The sequence below is a fragment of the Garra rufa genome, chromosome 13 (assembly GCF_049309525.1).
Source record: "Garra rufa chromosome 13, GarRuf1.0, whole genome shotgun sequence".
Lineage (NCBI taxonomy): Eukaryota > Metazoa > Chordata > Actinopteri > Cypriniformes > Cyprinidae > Garra > Garra rufa.
This window is the reverse complement of record NC_133373.1, coordinates 17,219,619-17,240,407: the sequence shown is the minus strand read 5'-3', so window position 1 is coordinate 17,240,407 and position 20,789 is coordinate 17,219,619. Positions and strand designations below refer to the sequence as shown.

General features: G+C 44.7%; 1 protein-coding gene across 1 annotated transcript in view; it reads left to right on the top strand.

Moving 5' to 3' along the window:
* Positions 1-7,541: 7,541 nt before the first annotated feature.
* Positions 7,542-20,789, top strand: part of LOC141348424 (zona pellucida sperm-binding protein 3-like) — a gene marked incomplete at its 5' end in the record, with an annotated part of 15,754 nt that continues 2,506 nt past the window's right edge. Inside the window, 7 exons of the mRNA XM_073852734.1 lie at positions 7,542-7,611; positions 14,819-15,006; positions 15,087-15,205; positions 15,275-15,378; positions 15,451-15,628; positions 16,156-16,273; positions 16,350-16,432. Coding sequence (XP_073708835.1) covers positions 7,542-7,611; positions 14,819-15,006; positions 15,087-15,205; positions 15,275-15,378; positions 15,451-15,628; positions 16,156-16,273; positions 16,350-16,432 — 860 coding nt within the window. The remainder of the gene's footprint in view (positions 7,612-14,818; positions 15,007-15,086; positions 15,206-15,274; positions 15,379-15,450; positions 15,629-16,155; positions 16,274-16,349; positions 16,433-20,789) is intronic.

Sequence of the window (20,789 nt, the reverse complement as noted above, 5' to 3'; positions counted from 1 at the left end):
GGAGGAGTACGGCTACAGGGCGATGCCACAGGTCGAGCAGACACTAGCAAGCTATCTGTCTCCCGGCCTGGCATCGTCCCTGAAGGCTCCGTCCTTGCCCACCAAGCCACTAAAAGTGACATCAGGCTTGATGGGCAAGGCATATGCGGCAGCAGGTCAGGCTGGTGCATGTTTACACACCATGTCTGTGCTCCAGGTGTACCAAGCCGACCTGCTGAAGGAGCTTAGTGACGGGGAGGAAGTGAGTGTGTCAGAGATGCGCAAGACCGCTGATCTGGCGCTCCGGGCCACCAAGGAGACCGCCCGTGCTGTTGGGCGGTCTATGGCAGCCCTGGTGGCCGCGGAGAGGCATCTCTGGCTAACCCTGTCCGATATGAAGGAGAAGGACAGGGTCACGCTCCTGGACGCCCCCCTGCATCCCATCGGCCTCTTTGGTGACTCTGTTGACACAGTTGTCAACAGGCACCAGGAGGCCTGCAGTCAGGCAGCGGCGTTCCAGCGTTATCTTCCTCGCCGCACTTACTCCTCTGGGGCTGCTGGACGGGAGCAGCCCCAGCCGCACTCCAGCTCCTCACACAGGGAGACCCAGAAAAGGAGTGTTGCTACCCGTACCCCTCCGGCGAGGCCTAGAGGGCGGGCTCAGCAACGCTCCAAGTCGGGGTCCTCGAAGACGAGGCCGGACCTGAGGGTCGTCCTCCAGTCCAAGAGGGCCTCGGCTAAACGGCCCTGATGGTCGTGGCCCAGGGCCAATGAGGGCAGCCCCTCTCGAAGAGCTAGGTGCTTCACCGCCTCTGAGGAGTACGGTGACCACCTCTCTTCGGGGCCCTCAGGAGATTCGTCAGCTAACCCTGCCGGTGTTACAGGGCGCTGCAGTCTCCCGCGAACATCATTCTCTGGTCTCTCCGACCGGAAGCGTAGTGGAACCAGAGAGTTCGCCACCCCCACGGGGGTTTCCAGAGCGCTTACTTCAGGTGCATCCTGCCAGCTCGCTGTTACAGGTCACCGAGGTAGCTCTTCAAATAAATCCAGAAACCAGCCTCGAGAGGTTGGTTCCCTTAGTAGAATTTCTGGCAGCGTGGAAACTACTGCCAAATATTTCTATGTGGGTCCTGCATACTGTAGAGAAAGGCTATTGCATTCAATTCGGCGCCAAGCCGCCACCTTTCAGCGGGGTATTTCCTACTCTGGTAGGCCCCGAGCAGGCTCTGGTATTGGAACAGGAAGTAAATACTCTCCTGAGGAAGGAGGCCATCGAGGTGGTCCCTCCTCAACACAGAGAATCCGGGTTCTACAGCCGGTACTTCATTGTTCCCAAGAAGGATGGGGGCCTGCGGCCCATTTTAGATCTCAGACAGCAAAACCTCTCAGTCAGAAAACTGAAGTTCAAAATGTTGACTGTCAGACAGGTCGTGTCTCAAATCAGGTCCGAGGACTGGTTTGTCACGATAGATCTGAAAGACGCGTACTTTCACGTCTCCATCCTTCCTCAACACCGGAAGTTTCTCAGGTTCGCTTTCAGGGGCAAAGCTTACCAATACAGAGTTCTTCCGTTCGGCCTAGCGCTCTCACCCCGAACTTTCACGAAGTGTGTGGATGCTGCTCTGGCTCCACTGCGACTCCAGGGCATCCGCATACTCAACTACATAGACGACTGGCTCATCCTAGCCAGTTCAGAACAGTTAGCGGCTCAACATCGAGATGTTGTTCTTGCTCACATGAAAAAGCTGGGGTTGAGACTCAATGCCAAGAAAAGTGTGCTGTCTCCATTACAGAGAACCACTTATCTAGGTGTAATCTGGGATTCGACCACGATGCAGGCACGATTGTCACCTGCTCGGATCGAGTCGATCCTTACTGCAGCAAATGCGGTCAAGCTAGGCCTGCTACTCACTGTCAAACAGTTCCAAGTACTGTTAGGTCTTATGGCAGCTGCATCCAACGTGATACCTCTTGGACTGCTGTACATGAGACCACTGCAGTGGTGGCTCAAAACCAAAGGGTTTTCCCCGAGGGGGAACCCATTCCGCAAGATCAAGGTCACGCGGCGCTGCCTACGTGCCTTAGTCATGTGGAAAAAGCCCTGGTTCCTATCACAAGGTCCAGTGCTGGGAGCTCCTTGCCGCCGCGTCACGCTAGCGACAGATGCATCCCTCACCGGGTGGGGAGCGGTCATGAGTGGCCGCTCCGCCCAAGGCCTATAGAACGACCGGCATCACTCTTGGCACATAAATTGCCTAGAAATGCTGGCAGTGTTCCTGGCTCTGAAGCATTTCCTTCCAGACCTAAGAAACCGTCACGTGCTGGTCCGCACAGACAACACTGCGGTGGTCTACTACATAAACCACCACGGATGTCTGCGTTCACGCCCCCTATACAAGCTGGCGTACCAGATCATCTTGTGGTCACAAGGGAAGCTTCTCTCATTGAGAGCAGTTCACATTCCTGGATGTCTCAATGTGGGAGCAGACGTCCTGTCGAGGCAGGGGCCGAGGCCCGGGGAATGGATGCTTCACCCCGAGGTGGTGAAGCAGATATGGAGAGTCTTTGGTCAAGCCCAAGTGGACCTCTTTGCAACTCAGGAGACATCGCAATGTCCCCTTTGGTACTCTCTAGTTCCTCCAGCTCCTCTCGGACTGGATGCCATGGTACAGACGTGGCCGAGGCTTCGTCTGTACGCTTTTCCCCCGATCGCTCTGCTCCCGGGAGTTCTGGAAAGAGTACGCCGGTACGGAGTACGGCTGCTGCTAGTAGCCCCGTACTGGCCGGCCCGAGTATGGTTCTCGGATATAATCGCCCTCCTCGACGGCTCTCCATGGGAGATTCCTGTCAGGAGGGACCTTCTTTCTCAGGCTGGGGGCGCAATCTGCCACCCCCACCCAGAGAAGTGGAAGTTATGGGTGTGGCCCCTGAGGGGGCACAACTCATAGAAGCTGGTCTCTCAACTGAGGTTGTTGAGACCATCCTTCAATCCAGAGCTCCCTCTACGAGGAAACTTTATGGCCTAAAGTGGAACCTGTTTGCGTCATGGTGTCATGAACGCCGTCTAGACCCAGTCCACTGCCCGGTTGGTACAGTGCTGGAGTTCCTGCAAACTCGTTTGTCCACTGGGTTAGCTCACTCCACCTTGAAGGTGTACGTGGCGGCTATATCGGCTTACCACGCCCTTCAGGGCGGCCTTTCAGTGGGCAAAAAAACCCTGGTCTCACGTTTCCTCCGCGGTGCACTCAGGCTGAGGCCTCGTGCAAGACCGAGAGTCCCTACATGGGACTTAGCTGTGGTGTTGGAGGCGCTGTGTAAACCTCCCTTCGAGCCTCTGGAGGAGGCCTCCGATCGGATGCTTACCCTAAAAACAGCACTGCTGTTGGCGCTAACATCTCTTAAGAGAGTCGGGGACCTGCAGGCCCTTTCAGTGGCCCCTTCTTATATTGACTTTGCCCCAGGGTTGGCCAAAGCATTCCTCTACCCAAGAGCTGGGTACACACCCAAGGTCCCCTCAGTAACACCACAGCCAATAACGCTGCTAGCGTTTTATCCTCCTCCATTCGTGGAGCACGACCAGAGGAAGTATAACTTGATGTGTCCAGTAAGAGCACTAGACACTTATGTCCACAGAGCTGCCCTGTGGCGTAAATCAGAGCAATTGTTTGTCTGTTACGGCCCCCCTAAGAGGGGGTGCCCGGCTTCCAAGCCTACTATCAGTAAGTGGATCGTCGATGCCATCTCTACTGCATACGAGTCCTCTGGTCTCCCATCCCCGATGGGAGTCAAGGCTCACTCAACTCGAGGCGTTGCAGCCTCCAAAGCTCTGATGGCAGGTGTCCCGATCCAGGACATCTGCAGTGCGGCGGGTTGGTCCTCACCTCTAACGTTCGTCAGATTCTACGAACTAGACCTCAGAGCCACTCCGGGCTCAGTCATCTTTCAGCCCTAGCAAAAAGGCTAGGCTCAAGAGGTCAAAAGGCGCTTTCCTTCTAACAAGGAAAAGAGATTCTACCCCTTTCGCTCTGGCAATTTCCCCAGACAAAGGCGTATGATTCTCCTCAATAATTGTTCCTCCTGGTCTGGCAGGTCCCCAGACAGGAGATGTATCCCCACCATCTTGGCCTGGCACCTCCCAGGCAGGTGGTGTGTTATCCTGCCTCGTGTGCCCGAGGGCCGAGGCCTGTATTCCTCGTGTCTGATGGTTGATCACAGACAGAGATGAATTCCAGTGCCCTGGCAAGATCACCAGGCACTCCTTATGTCCCTCTTGTACTGGCTGTAACGCAGACAATGGACTACCACTTCTCCTCGTGTGCCTGAGGGCCGAGGAGCACTTCTCCCCCTGCGCTGGTCATATGACAGGCAGCGGTTGAGACCCCTATCCTCGTGTGCCTGAGGGCCGAGGTCTATTTATCCCTCTTGTCTGGTGGCTGATCACAGACAGAGATGAATTCCAGTGCCCTGGCAAGATCACCAGGCACTTCTTGTGTCCCTCTTGTACTGGCTGTAATGCAGACAAAGGACCACTATCTCTCCTCGCGTGCCTGAGGGCCGAGGAGCATTTCTCCCCCTGCGCTGGTCTCATGACAGGCAGCGGTTGAGAACTCTATCCTCGTGTGCCCGAGGGCCGAGGCTCAGGAATCCCTCTTGTCTGGTGGTGGATCACAGACAGTGATGAATTCCAGTGCCCTGGCAAGTTCACCAGGCACTTCTTGCGTCCCTCTTGTACTGGCTGTAATGCAGACAAAGGACCACTATCTCTCCTCGTGTGCCTGAGGGCCGAGGTTTATTTATCCCTCTTGTCTGGTGACTGATCACAGACAGAGATGAATTCCAGTGTCCTGGCAAGCTTTACCAGACACTTCTCGAGTCCCTCTTGTACTGGCTGTAATGCAGACAAAGGACCACCATTTCTCCTCGAGTGCCTGAGGGCCGAGGCTCATTATCCCTCTTGTCTGGTGATGCGTCACAGACAGAGATGTATTACCACTCGCGTCGTGGCAAGATCACCAGGCGGAGTTACCACAGTGTCTCATCAGGTGAGTATTCTAGACACTTTCCCTTCTCGGTCTTGCGAGACCAGACGAAGGACGACATGACCTCGTGGGCTCGAGGGCCGAGGTACTCTCTTCCCTCTGATCTGGTGGGCTCCACAGTCAGAGATGTATTACCACCCATGCCCTGGCAAGTTCCCCAGGCTGAGGTTTGTTACCAGACACTACCTTTTTCCACCCTTGTCCTAGCAGACACTAGGCAGGGCTCGGAAATTATGGGGGCGTTGATACCTCGTTCCCCAAAGTGTCTCAGGACGCAGTGTAGAGTTCCCGGAAGGGAACGTCTCAGGTTACGTATGTAACCCTGGTTCCCTGAGGGAACGAGACACTGCGTCTCGGACCATAATTCCCGCATCCCTGCTGCGCTCGCTTCATTCCTATGAGCTGACGCCAGCTTCAAACGCACGTGCTTTTATACTTCCTGGTCGATGACGTCACCGCGCCTGTGACGTCACTCCCGTTTCTCATTGTACGTTGGACTATGACTCAGAGTGCGGCCCGCCAATGGCGTTCCCCAAAGTGTCTCAGGACGCAGTGTCTCGTTCCCTCAGGGAACCAGGGTTACATACGTAACCTGAGACGATCTCGCCTTAGGAGCCCTTTTAAGCGCTAGGAATCTTGAGGAATAGCTTTTATATCAACTGGGATTTTCGTGTCACTTTTAGGGGAAATTCTAAGAAAACGTCATGACTCTGAGAATTTTCTTAGAATTTGGCCGCTAGGAGCCACTTTTTGCACAAAAATTCTTTAGGGATACGGGCCCTGATTTATATATAAAAATAAACACTCGGCAAGTCAAATGCGAGTAAAAAACTCATCGTTTGCGAAAATATGAAACAGTAACTCGACAGTTGGACGATAAGACTTCCTTAATTCTAACAATGTCTAAGAACGTAATATGGTTTAGCCTGATTATCAAATCACAAAGATTGCGTCATAATTATATAAATACATAACCTGATGAGCTGCGAGAGTGAAGTGCAGCGATGGGAATCTTTTCGAAGAAGAAGAAGAAGCGGAGTTTCCTTGCAGTTTTCCGCCAAAATAAAAGTTCTATGGTTTAAGACAAAAAAAAACTTTTTTTTAACAATAAATTAAAATATTATGATACAATCTGTCATGATTTGAGCCTCAGTCCCCCTGGGATCACAAACTCTTGCACCTTACATCATGGACTTCATCCCCCACAAGCCACTGCACCCATCACTGCTCACACCTGCAGCTCATTCTCACACACACACACACACACACACACACACACACACACACACACACACACACCTGCAGTTAATCACACAGACACCATATAAGCCACTGTCACACTTAGCTCTGGGCGAAGTCTTGTATTGCCCCGGCTGCATTTCTGAGCGTTTCTTCCCGTGTTTTGATTCCTGGACTCCCTCCCGTGTTTGATTCTTGCTGCCAGCCCCGACCTTTCTGCCTGTGTTTGACGACGATTTCTGCCTGCCCCTGTGTGTTTGTCTGTACAAATAAAATGCTGCAAATGGATCCGCTCGTCTCCAACCATCCTTGTGACAGAAGACTTCGCCGCTACAAGGATCCAGCAGCTAGTATGGTGTCATCCGGTTCCAGCACGAACCCCACTGTACAGATCATGCGTCTCAAGCAGGGTGAGCGGTCTATTGAGGATTATGCTATGGACTTTGTGGAATTGGCTAAGCAGACTTCTATGGATGATGTATGCCTGATGATTTTTTTTCGTGGAGGACTCTTAGAGCCATTGGCTTCACTGATGCCCACGTACTTCGAACCTAGCTGGACTTTACAAACTTACGTGGACATTGCTCTGCAAATGAATGGCTCACCCTTTACTGTGGGAATCAAAGAAGACAACAATGTTCCCACAGTAAACACCCTTCCAGAGCCTGTTCACAAGATGGCCGCCCTTCCTGAGTCAGTTCACAAGATGGCTGCCTTTCCAGAGTCTACACGCAAGATGGCCTCCCTTCTAGAGTCTGTTCACAAAATGGCCTCCCTTCTAGAGTCTGTACGCAAGATGGCCGCCCTTCCAGAGCCTGTTCGCAAGATGGCCGCCGTCCCAGAGTCTCCGCTGGTTCCGCCCAGCCTTCCAGAGCCTCCGCTGGTTCAGCCCAGCCTTCCAGAGCCTCCGCTAGTACCGCCCAGCCTTCCAGAGCCTCCGCTGGTTCCGTCCAGCCGTCCTGAGATTCCTGTCTGCCCGGTTCAGGCCACGGAGGCCATTTATGGACTGTATATTTTCCTCATTCGAGCTACGGAGGCCGTGTATGGACTGTTGAGTTTCCCACCCACCCTCCCTACTGCTCCAGTCCCACCACCTCTGTCTCCTGACAGTCCCTCTGCTCACCCTCAACCCACCTTCGGTGCAGAGGACTTGCCATGGGACTGCCAGTCTCCATCGGTGCCCTGGCTAGAGGATCCCTCACCATCGCCTCCAGCCTCAGAGTCCTGGACTCCGCCTCGGCCCTCCGACCCTGCGGCTCCACCCCGGCTCTCTGCTCCCTCGTCTCCGCCGTCGGCCGTCGGCCCACCAGCTCCACCGGGCTCCATCGTCCCTCTGGCTCCGCCCTGGTCAGTCGTCACCCCACCTTCGCCTCTGGACTCTACTCCTCCGGCTGCGCCTCGTCACTCCGTCCTACCGGCTCTGTGGACCTCCTCCCTCCCGTGGGCACAGCCTCGGTCCTCTGTCGCTCCGGCTCCGCCGCGTACCTCCGGACCTCCATCTCCGCCTTGGTCGCCAGAGCCTTGGGTTCCGCCTTGGCCCTCCGGATCCTCGGTGTTGCCCATGACCTTCACCTCTCCGGTTCCGCCTCGGGCTCCGCCGGCTCCTCCTCCGTCGGTCAGCCCCATGCAGGAGCCACCCCTTCCTCCACCATGGCTTCTCCCTCCGTCGGCTCCGCCTCAGTCTCCTGGTTCTCCACCTGCACATGGACCGGGGCCTCCATTCAGGCCTCTGTGCCATGCCCACTCCATCCCGAACTACCACACAGGTATTTGGAGCGTCTGGAAGCCGCTCCTAGGTGGGGGGCTCTGTCATGATTTGAGCCTCAGTCCCCCTGGGATCACAAACTCTTGCACCTTACATCATGGACTTCATCCCCCACAAGCCACTGCACCCATCACTGCTCACACCTGCAGCTCATTCTCTCACACACACACACACACACACCTGCAGGTAATCACACAGACACCATATAAGCCACTGTCACACTTAGCTCTGGGCGTAGTCTTGTATTGCCCCGGCTGCATTTCTGAGCGTTTCTTTCCGTGTTTGTTTTCCCGTGTTTTGATTCCTGGACTCCCTCCCGTGTTTGATTCTTGCTGCCAGCCCCGACCTTTCTGCCTGTGTTTGACGACGATTTCTGCCTGCCCCTGTGTGTTTGTCTGTACGAATAAAATGCTGCAAATGGATCCGCTCGTCTCCAACCATCCTTGTGACACAATCAGTCAGGAAGAATAAGTTACCAGTCAAAAGAAATCAGCACCAACAATTCACCTTTGCAAAGAAAAGCACAAATGTGGCCTTAATGAATATTTACAGATTTACAAGACTGAGAGCTGGCATTAATGCATTTCATAGTAATGTTATGAGAGTAATGTTTTTAAATATAAAGTTTTAAATATAGAAACTTAATATATACTAAACGATTTAAATGAAACGCCAGTAGGTAGCAATTCAAAGTCACTGTGATGGAATAATTCATTCAATCGATAAAAAAAAAAAAGTAGATTCATTCATACATGAAACAACGCTTTGTCAGAGGCTGTGTCCAAATTCAGGATCTGCATCCTCCTTAGGATCCTTCCTACCAGGTTGAAGGAGGAGGGGTCCTCCGAAGACCGCAAAACCTGTAACGTTTGTGTAAAATAAAAAATGTATAAAACTGTTGTATAAATTCAATTTCACTTTTGCAAACTTTATCACCCTTTATAATCATTAAAAACTGTCACTTGTCTTAGTTAATCGAGATCTCCCAAACTTGCATTTCAGTGAATGAAGCTCGTACACTGCATACTGAATCTATTATTTACATCGTCTCTACACTTTGTTAGTTATAATAAATTACAAACTGCAGTCTGTTTTCACAATATGTGTTGTGAGGAGCAGGACGAGCACCGATAGAGAAGCATTTCTATTGGCTGCAGTCTGCAGGTATTATGGCCAATCACAAAAGACGGTATTGCTCAGGGAACCATAGACCAGTGTTTTTCAACCTTTTTTGAGCCAAGGTACATTTTTAATTGAAAAAAAATCACAAGGCACACCAACAATCAAAACTGTAAAAAAATGAAACTCTGTAGCCTATATTAACAATATACAGCCATTCTTATCGAAGTGTCTTGAACAGGAATCAAATAAACACAACCTGGGCCTGTTTGGATGAACACAGAGCTGATATCCTGGCAGGAATTGAAGAAAGACACACACAAAGCTCTTCCTCAACAGCTCTCTCTCGAATTTTCTTATACAAACATAACGAATGCACTTCAAAATGAAGTTTTCATATTTAAATTCAGGAATCACGAATATGACAAAATAATATTATTTTATACATATATTAATTGTTTAGCTATAATAGTTGTATCAAATGAATAAGGAAATTATATTGCCTTGAATTTATTAAGTAGGCTAATGTTTAATTTCGTTCGTTTCGCTCTCTGGAAATGTAAAGAAAAAATATAGTTTTTACTTGGAATTCGTTTTTAATCCCTGGTTTTAAACAAGCATATACATGAGATAATTTATATATTATTGCTTGAATAAATGTTTACAAATAGTGCTAGAAATTTTATAATTAAAGAAATTAAACAGACCTAGGCATTTGAAAAGACATAGTAAAATGTGTCTAATAATTCCAAAAAGAAAGAGAAGCATTGGACATAATCAAAATATTTGAGACATTTATTAGGAATACTATTTTCTTAACAATTAAGATGCTGCATGTGTTTATCCAGTCTAATCGAAGTGTGCGTCTCTCCCCCGACTTTCCCAACAAAAATCCCACCCCTCTCAGGAAATACATAAAACTAACATTACTGAGCTATATGTGTTTAAAAGTAGCCTATTAAAATGGTACAGCATTGCTCAGTTCAACGTGTTGGAAATCGGGCATTTTGTCCCGCGTCAGCATTTATTCAACAGTTAATAACGCTCAACATTCAAAAGGTAAATAATATTCAGCCAATAAATTGTAGGTCTATGTATTTCATAGAAAATTGTGTCTAGTACTATATCAATTACAAAGGTTTAATTGGCATCTTTATTTCAAACGACCCGACCGACCGCGACCCGAATATCATTAAAAATATTTTGGATGACTCGTAAGTTACCGTGGGTAACCGCGGGTGACCGCAGGCGGTATATCTCCTCACCTTCTAGTTTGTAGTTGGGTGTCGTCTGTTTGGTGTTCGAGCTCAGTTTAACTGCCCAGACTCCCGCAGACACAGATTTTGTATGGTATTCTCACTAGCCACAATGCCACTGTCACTGCTACCTGTCACATCCAGGCATCACTAATTCTCGTCTCGAAATACAAGGCAATTACCTATCTGCTGCCACCTATTGATATGGAAGAGTATGACATGATTACTCTGCCGATGTCACTAGACAACGCAGACACTCGACAATGGCATATTATTCGCAGACAATAACTTATTAGTTTTCAAAAAATGTTTTAGACCAATTAGGTGAAATTGAATTATTTCCCACGGCACACCTGACGATCTCTCACGGCACACTAGTGTACCGCGGCACAGTGGTTGAAAAACACTGCCATAGACACACACAAATATTCTGATACGTTTTTAGTCTACATTGCGCTACGTTTATGTGCAGAACTGGGATTGCTTTCATAATCTTTTGAATGGTTAAAACAGAGAGATCACTTTGATTTAAAATGTTACTAACCCCAAACTTTGCCATACTGATAGATAGATGATAGATAGATAGATAGATAGATAGATAGATAGATAGATAGATAGATAGATAGATAGATAGATAGATAGATAGATAGATAGATAGATAGATAGATAGATAGATAGATAGATAGATAGATAGATAGATGCTATGATACTAATTTATGTGCTGTAAATATTAAAATGCTCACTCAAAAGTATATGTAAAAAGTAAAATAAAGGAGGAAAGGGAAAGCAAATATCATGACCAAATTTCTCAAGTTCAGTCAGATCCTTGTGAAAAATCTCTTGTACCGTGAATTGCCTCAGGATAACATCTCCACAAAAGCCTAGATGGTTCCTTTTCATCTATATAATGCCATAAAAACAAAGCGCCCTGTTTCGAATAAATGTCTTGATAGAATTGAGCAAATGTCCAGCACAACTGTGTCCTGAGAAACTCAGGAGAGAAAATAGTGAACTGAGCCATTGCCATCATCAAGCTCTGATCATTTATATTCTCGTGCTTGTCTCTGGGGAGCAATCTCTCTGTGTTATAATGCGGTATGCAGAAGCAACCTCGCCCTGTGCCGGCAAACACATTATTACTCTGTTCCGGTGACAAATGATCTCGCCGCACAACATTGAAAAGGGGCCAGGCAGTGAGGACAGCTGTTAATGTTTGCTTTTAGATTTGAATGTACAGCTAGCATGGCTTGCCCAAAGACAGATCAATCAATGTTGTGTAGGGGACGGCAGTCAAAGGCTAAGATGGAGCTTTCCTTAAGCCTGTCTCCACAAGTGAGTGTATTAAAGTTGCAGAGACTGAGGGCGAGAGCGAAGCTAATGAAAAGCATGGAGGGATGGGTTTTTGTCACAGGTCTGTAATTGCAGTCTCAGAGAGGGCAATGTTCAAAAAATAAATAAATAAATAAGCAAGCCTTTTTTGGTGTAGGATGTGGAGTGTGGAGTCAATGGCTTTCAGAAATGAAGGTGTTTGTTGAAGGAAGTAGTCTGTGCAATAATCTTTAGTTCAACACACCTTGGTTTCTCTCCTTTTTTGCCATGGTCTCTTATCCACTGTCTAGGGTTCACTAGGGTCAAAATCTTTTGTATTAGTTAGACTCCCCTCTGTCACACAATCATCAGATCTCTGTAAGAGGGCAGTGGCATTTGATCTGCTGTGTGATTCAGCAGGATTCTTTCTGACGTTCTCTATCCCTGCTTCTCACATTCTTGTTCAGCACCTAATTGATTTGGTCATCTAATCTCTGTTGAACTGAGTGTAGGAAGAAAGCCATGATTAAAGAGTTCCCCTGTGAGAGTTGCATCAGCTCAGAGGTCCGGTGCTGGTTTGCAGGAGCAAAATCAGTTGTTGACTTGAGGCATTCAGCTTCATCTCACTTGGCCTGTGTTTGGACAAGCCAATAACCATCCCAGTTACCCAGCGACCTCCTCTGGGACAGAGTGAGTGTCTGGAAAAAAGTAGAGTCGTTTTGGCAATTATGTAAAAATGGAAAAGAAAGCAAATACATTTCCCCCCAGCTATACTCCAGCGCCAGCTGAATAGTAGGGATGGTATATACTATATAAATTTGCCACTAACTTCACTAAAAGGTATAAGTAATTGTAGTGCCCCAAACTAACGTCATTGGTTGAGCCAGTGTTTTTGTGTCAGGCTGAATGAGACCACCATTAGATCTGATAATCAGATCTGACTAGACCTCATCAATCCCTTTAAGACCACTTCAAACATCATTAAACCTGATCAGGCTCTATTAGATCAGATCTTAACCCATTAGACCTCATCAGACACATTAGATCTAGTTCAGGACATGTTAGATGTCCCATTGTGAGAGTATTTCAACCAGTTACTTAGTTACTCCGTTTCTAGGGACTGTTAGGGTGTCCTGACTGTTTATAGAATGTTCCTACTGGCTGTTAGAGTGCTTTAGTTACCGGCATCAGTGTCATTCATTGATAAATGTGTTTATTTTTTTGTTTTGTATACATTTTTTGTATAAAGTCAACTTATAATGTTAGTCATGGTTTCTTGCATTAGCACACATCGGCCTAATATAGAATCATTAATATTTTTACCCTCACTCTGACCCCTAGTATTAAACAGACTTTGAATTAGGTCCTTCTGAAAATAATAATAATAATAATAATAATAATAATAATAATAACAATAATAATAATGTTATGATTATCTAATCTTTCAAAATGTGAAATGAGTAACAACAGGCAAAAAAAGTAAGATGGTAGGTTTTACATGAAAACACAAACAATATGTGATAAGGGCATGCATCAAATGTATTTTATGCAGTGATATTATATTATTTTACCACACACTAAAAAAGTTGTATTGTCCGATCAGCAGAGTACTTACTTGCCAAATTGGTCACAGTCACTGTTTACAAAGTAACCTACTCTGAATAATTTTATTTCAAATGAGCAAGTAAAATCCAGTATTTTATAATGACTGCTCTCTCTCTAATATTTGTGGAATTTTCTAGAATCCATGCGAAATACAATGTTAAATTGAAACGTTCATGCAAAACTGACCATACAAAAGATGATCAGAGAGTTTATGTGGACACTGCTGAACTTGAGCACACAAACACACACAGTAATGTGACATCAAACCAGCATGAGAATTGCACAGTGTCCCAATCATCCTCCTCATCTCCTTTCCAAACTTTTTCATTCAGAAAAAAAAATAAAATAAATGGGAGAGAGAGAGAGAGAGAGAGAGAGAGAGAGAGAGACAGAGAGAGAGAGAGAGAGAGAGAGAGAGATGACCCACCACATTCAAAGTGAGTTTGGTCCTCTTGACATTATGAGGTTAAGCACAAAGAGAAAGCTATTCGGGCTTAGCTGTGGTCTAATATGGGAATGAGAGCATGAAAGACTTTTCTAATCTGCTAATGCAAAAATCACATTAACTTCCCTAATTCATTTTCGCCACAGCGATGGGATATTAAAGGCTGCAACTCAGGGACATTTAATAGCGAAATGTAGACTTTGTAGAGTGTAGAGGATGTGAAAGTGTTTTTTTTTTTTTTGTTGTTGTTTGTTTGTTTGACAGTTGGCAGAGTCTTTGAAAACAACTGCACATGAACTCATATGGCAGTGGATTATCATTGTGAGGCTTTACTGTGTGATGAGACTTAAACATTGTTGTGGTGTATGTATGTTTATTACCAACTGGGTACCTCTCACTGCTTATGAATTGCTACAATTCACAAGAGCAATACGTACAAAATCAAAATAATTTTTCATTTTATTTTAAAATAGTCAAGAAATCACTATGTGGGAAACAAAAATTGCTAATGAAACTGACATTGACTACAGCCAGTCTTGTTAACTTCTTAGTGATCTTTGTGGCAGGAAAAAGTAATTAAGCAAGTCTGGAGAACCATTAAGCTTGTCAAAAGGGGTGGAGCCACTGAAATTTCCTGCTCTAGAAAAATGCACAGCAGGCACACAACAGACATTCTAAGGTTCTCAGGCTTTTATGAAAATGCAATTGATGGACTTTGTTAGTGTTGGATTCTTTCTGCTTACTGCAGTTGGATTGTCTTTGGCGCAGTGGTCAGGATTTCAACAAGGCCAGGATCCAATAAGATTCCAACAACAACAGTCACCAGTTTTAGCTTCTCAGCAAGCTGTCCAAGGTCCACAGGCATTAGCTGCCTTTAGGCCTCCAAGACCTGCAATGAACCCTGCTATGGTAGATCCATGGAAACTTCAAGATTCTGGAAGTAGTCAGTCTAAACAACTAATGCAGGCTCCTATGGCACCTTTGACCTGGCATTTTCCTGTAGTACCAGAAGAACCCCAACAGCCAGATGTTTCTTTTGAGTTGCATGTACCTACCCCTACAGAGAGTATTGCTGCACAATGTGGGGAGAGCTTTGTGCACGTGAAGGTTAAAAAGGACTTCTTTGGGACTGGTCAGTTGGTGAATCCTTCATTCCTCAGTTTAGGAGGCTGTGCAGCTGTAGGGGAGGATCCAGAAGCTCAAGTGCTTATCTTTGAGTATGAGCTACAGGCATGTGGCAGCTCTTTGATGGTGAGTGGTTTGTTGATTACTGTAGTAATTGAAGGTAGAAGCCAAGTTCCTGCACCAACTCTTGCTTAATCTGATTTCAGATGACTGACAGTGAGCTGGTCTATAAGTTTACCCTCCTTTACACTCCAGAGGCTTTAGTAGGAACTCCCATTGTAAGAGCTGATGCAGCAGCTGTTGGAATTGAGTGCCACTATTCAAGGTTAAAAAAACAAGTTATGTTTAAGCTGTTTCACTACAGGTTACTGAGTTGTCTTATTTTTCTGTTTAGGTTGCACAATGTAAGCAGCAATATTTTGATGCCCTCTTGGGTTCCTTTTGCTGCTACAAAGGTTGCAGAGGAAGTTCTGGTGTTCTCCTTAAAGCTCATGACTGGTAAAGTTTTTAAAGTATTTTAGAATGGGCTCTAAAGTGTCACTAACACCCCTTATTTCCTCACACCTGCAGATGACTGGATGTTTGAGAGGCCATCCAATCAGTACTTCCTAGGGCAGTTTCTGAATGTTGAAGCTTCTGTAAAGCAGTACAACCATGTTTCTCTGCGCTTATTTGTGGATGGTTGTGTGGCTACTGTGGTCCCTGATGTGAACTCCGCTCCAAGATATTCCTTTATTGAGAACCATGGGTGTGTAAGCATTTAACTTCTTGACCTCCCTTGTGTAACCAGAGCCTTTATTTTAAAGAGTGTTTGCTCATCCGCAATCTATTATGTCTTTAAGTTGGTTATGATTTAGAATATATGTAAAACTGCCATCTTGCAGATGTACACCGCAGATGCCTCCCAGATCAAGTGATCTGGGAAGGCTGCATCCACACTGCAGACAAATCTGATTTTATTTTATTTTTCTTCACATGTGACCTCATTCAGTAATAATTGTAGATTCCTATTTGTACGCACATTCAAACCTCTTGTGAAAGCCTTACACCTAATTCACAATATGTGCATACGCACATGAAATTGCTCTTATCCTCGTTCTGATGTTAGTAAATTTGAAGTATTCCAACGAGGTCAGTCATTTGCATAAAACGCACCCAGACCATCTTCATATAAAGCGCACACACTTTCCAGCCTTTCGTCACTCACATCAACTCCACACAATGCGACCTGGGAATGACCTGGGCTATTTCTCCAATTTCATGACTTTACTTCAGGTGCATGGTTGATGCAAAGCTTACAGGCTCTACTTCCAGTTTTATGCACCGAGTTCAGAACGACAAACTGCACTTTCAGTTGGAGGCTTTTAGATTCCAGCAAGCAAATAGTGGTCGGGTATGTAGTGGTTCAGTACTAACAGCTGATTGCTCGTCTGCATGGGGAAAAATGTTTACGTTTAATTCTTTTGTAGGTCTACATCACATGTGCTTTGAGAGCAGTTATGGCATCAACCCCCATAAGCCCAGACAACAAGGCTTGCTCCTTTGCCAATGGGTATATCCTGATTATAAGTTTCTGTGACATGTATTAAAAATGGGTAATCATTTCTCTGCTGTTTTATAGATGGCGTTCCGTAGATGACAATGACCAGGTGTGCATGTGCTGTGATTCCATATGTGGCTCCACCAGGAAAGTGCGAGCACTATCGGATTCAGGTAAAGATGTCTTCTATGATCTGTTTGACTTATCTGCTATAGATAAACCATAACAATGCTTGTGGTGTCCTTCCGCTCCCTCAAGGCCTTGTTTCAGAAGGGAAAGCAACCATTGGCCCCATTGTAGTTTCTGACTCATCTGGACTGTAAGAAGTGGCCAATAAAGACCTGAAATGGATACTGTGGCATGTCTTGTGTTCTTTATAGGGGATAGTGCTGGGTTATTTACACCATGAAATGCCTGTGCTCTTGTGAATTTTCAATGGGAGGCTTTAGTGTGTGTGTGTGCGTGCGTGCGTGCGTGCGTGCGCGTGTGTGTGTGTGTGTGTGTGTGTGTGTGTGTGTGTGTGTGTGTGTGTGTGTGTTATTTTTTGTTCCCCAACTGGTTATCTCTTACTGCATATGACTTGCTATGTCTCAAAAGAGCAATATGTGCTGTTAAATTATTTTTGCCTGATTTAACTGTCATATTCCAAAGATTGGATCAAAAAATGGTCTCAGATACAGGTTTTATTTTTAATCTCTGGGGGAAAAAATAAACCTAAAATAACTGACATGGACACTGGTTTTAGCTGCTTAGCAAGCTGCCCACAGGGCTTGAGGCTAGAACGGATACAGCTCTGGCTGCTGTGCAGGCGCACATCAATCTAAGGTTATTTGTCACACTGTATAACAATAGCCCTTTACTATTTATTAAAAAAAAAAAAAAAAAAAAAAAGGGATAAGTTTAGGGTTGGGGTAGGTTTAGATGTAAGTAAAACGATCTAATAGATAGAAAAAATCTTCACGGCTAGTTTCTGGTCAGAGCTATCTCTTCTAGCCACAACCGCCCACAGGCATCAGCTGCTTTTAGGCCTCCAAGACCTGCAATGAGCCCTGCTGGGCTTGATCCGTGAATACTTCCAGGTTCTTGAAGTTCTCAAACAGCTTATGCTGGCTCCTATGGCACTTTTGACTTGATATTTTCCTCTAGTACCAAAATAACCCCAACAGCCAGATGTTCCTATTGAGTTGCATGTAACTTGCAGGATTAAGTTTTAAAGATGGACTTAAAGGTTAAGCTAGACATTAGGTGTCAGTTGCACCTTCACTGACACCTAATGGATACGCAGTATTGCATGGGTAGTTCAGTTACCAGTGACACTGAAATATGTGGTGTTTGCTAACAGTCATGATTTCTTGGTTTCAAAAGTGAACGTAAAAAAAAATAAACATACTGAATACAAATTTGTACTGATACAAATACTCTCCTGGATACCAGACTTCTCTGCTAACTTAGTCTATTTAAATTCTTCCCTTTTCTTATAGTTGATTGCAAGCTCACATTTGGACCCCTCCCTAAATTTTATCTCTTAAACAATTGTGTTTTAGATTCATGTAACAATACTGAACACCTGTCACTACTCCATTACATCACAATTTTAATATGTTTGACATTACAACATGAACAAGTAGTTTTCCAACATTTCATCTTTAAACTTATTTGACACTTTGGTTTCACCTTATTTTCATGGTCCCTTTAACACATTCTGTTGACTATAAGTAACACTGCACCTAGATGTCTACTAACTCTCAGTGTTAGTAGACTGGTAGCTAGTTAGAATAAGATGACATGTACTTGCAAATTTACTTAGTAGAATGTCACAGTAACAAATGAGCTGATATGAAATAGGCATTCTATTAGTACTCTGAGCGTTAGTTGGCATGTAGGTGCAACATTACTTAGTGTCAACAGAATGCTCAAAAGGGACCATCAACATTAATATTACTCCCTTTTTTTCTTTTTTAATTAAAAATGATGCATTGTCAGCATCAAGTTTTAATTAATTTGATTTGTTTTTATATTTTAGAACAGTATTAGCAATCTACAGTATACATTCATTACACTTTGAATATCTCTCGGAAAGAGTAGACCATCCTAGTATATATGGGACACTCATTTCAACATATAGTACTTTGGATTTGGGACATTAATTTAAATGTTAATATTTAGAGTAAAGCTAACTGTATGTGAAGTGGGATGCAGGGTCAGTTGGTACCAACCCCAAGGCATTTTGTACAACAAATTACTGGCTGCCAGGTGAAACTACCACTATTCAACAAAAATGTAAAAAACAAAAACATATTTTGCAAATTGCTGGGCCATGGTTTGTTTACTTTTTGTAAAATAAACAATTTTGGTACTTTCTTGGATCTTCAGTGGACCATCTGATCCAAAAGCAAAACAAGTGAGCCACCTGGTTCTAGGCTGTACCTTTTTGGTGTCTACAATGCCTTTAATGAAACAAGTCTGGAAAATCGTTAAGTGTGTCAAAAGGGGGTGGAGCCATTTTAACTTTCTCCCCTTGAAAAAGGAAGCACAGGAAGCCAATGGTTGTTCTGGAGAATTTTTTTTTCACTCTCTCCTCTCTTCAGCAATGGGGTTGATGTGTTTTAGTAGTGTTGAGTGGATATTGCTTATTGCAGTTGATTTGTCTTTGGCACAGTGGTCAGGATTTCAACAAGGCCAGGATCCAATAAGATTCCAACAAAAACAGTCATCAGCTTTAGCTCCTCATCAATCTTTTCAAGATCCACAGGCATCAGCTGCCTTTAGGCCTCCAAGACCTGCAATAAGCCCTGCTGGGGTAGATCCATGGAAGCTTCTTCAAGAGCCTGGAAGCACACAGTCCAAACAACTAATGCAGGCTACTATGGCATCTTTGACCTGGCATTTTGTGGCTGCATATGGGTCAACTGTGGAAGTTAAGTGTAAAAACTAGGTCTGTCCAATAATGAATTACTTGGAATGCTTTCAGATGACGGATAATAAGCTTGCTTACACATTCAACCTCCTTAATACTCCTGAGGCTTTAGTAGGAACTCCCATTGTAAGGGCTGATGCAGCAGCTGTTGGAATTGAGTGCCACTATTCTAGGTAGTATAAACGACTTTTACCTAAGAAGTTTGGCCAAAAGTAACCCTTCTTAATTCTGTTTTACTTCTCACAATAGGTTGCACAATGTAAGCAGCAATGTCTTGTTGCCCTCTGGGGTTCCTTTTGCTGCAACTAAAGTTGCAGAGGAGTTTCTAGTGTTCTCCTTGAAGCTTGTTACAGGTACAGAGCCAGATTAAATAAATGGACTACACTAGGCAGGCTGCATTTGTTTTGGGCCCCCCTCCATCGATGTTATTTATGAATTGAAATGTGAAACTTACCAAAGTTACTAATAAAAGTTAATTCACATTTTACATAGCCTAGTCTTTGGTTACAAATTGGTTGTTTGTATGCCAAAATAAGTCATGTGTTGTATATTAAAACTTTTTTGATATTCATTGAAATTTTTTGATATTCATTATTTATACGTCATTACACGGCTCTATTAAATGCTATTAAATTATCCTAATCTTATCCATTGGGAGTGTCATTGTTAAGCCAGTAGTACCAGTAAATAACCATTAGGTGTCAGTAAACTATGTAAGCAGAGCAAATAAGTTTACGAGTTTACGCGGTTACGAGTCATCCAAAAATATTTTTAATGATATTCGGGTCGCGGTCGGTCGGGTCGTTTGAAATAAATATGCCAATTAAACCTTTGTAATTTATATAGTACTACACAATTTTCTATGAATTTTCTATAGACATAGACCTACACTTTATTGGCTGAATAATATTTCACTTTTGAATGTTGAGCGTTATTAACTGTTGAATAAATGCTGACGAGGGACAAAGCACAAAGCACGATTTCCCAACACGTTGAACAGAGCAATGCCATTGTACCATTTTAATAGGCTACTTTTAAACGCATATAATGTCACCTTTATGTATATTCTGAGAGGGGGTGGGATTTTTGTTGGAAAAGTCGGGGGAGAGACGCACACTTCGATTAGACTGGATAAACACATGCAGCATCTTAACTGTTAAGAAAATGGTATTCCTAATAACTGTCTGGAATATTTTGATTATGTCCAATGCTTCTTTTTCTTTTTGGAATTATTAGACACATTTCACTATGTCTTTTCAAATGCCTAGGTCTAATTTCCTTAATTATACAATTTCTAGCACTATTTTAAACGTTTATTCAAGCATTCATATATAAATTATCTCATGTATATGCTTGTTCAAAACCAGGGATTAAAAACAAATTCCAAGTAAAAACAGTATTTTTTTTTACATTTCCAGAGAGTGAAACGAACAAAATGAAACATTACTTAAT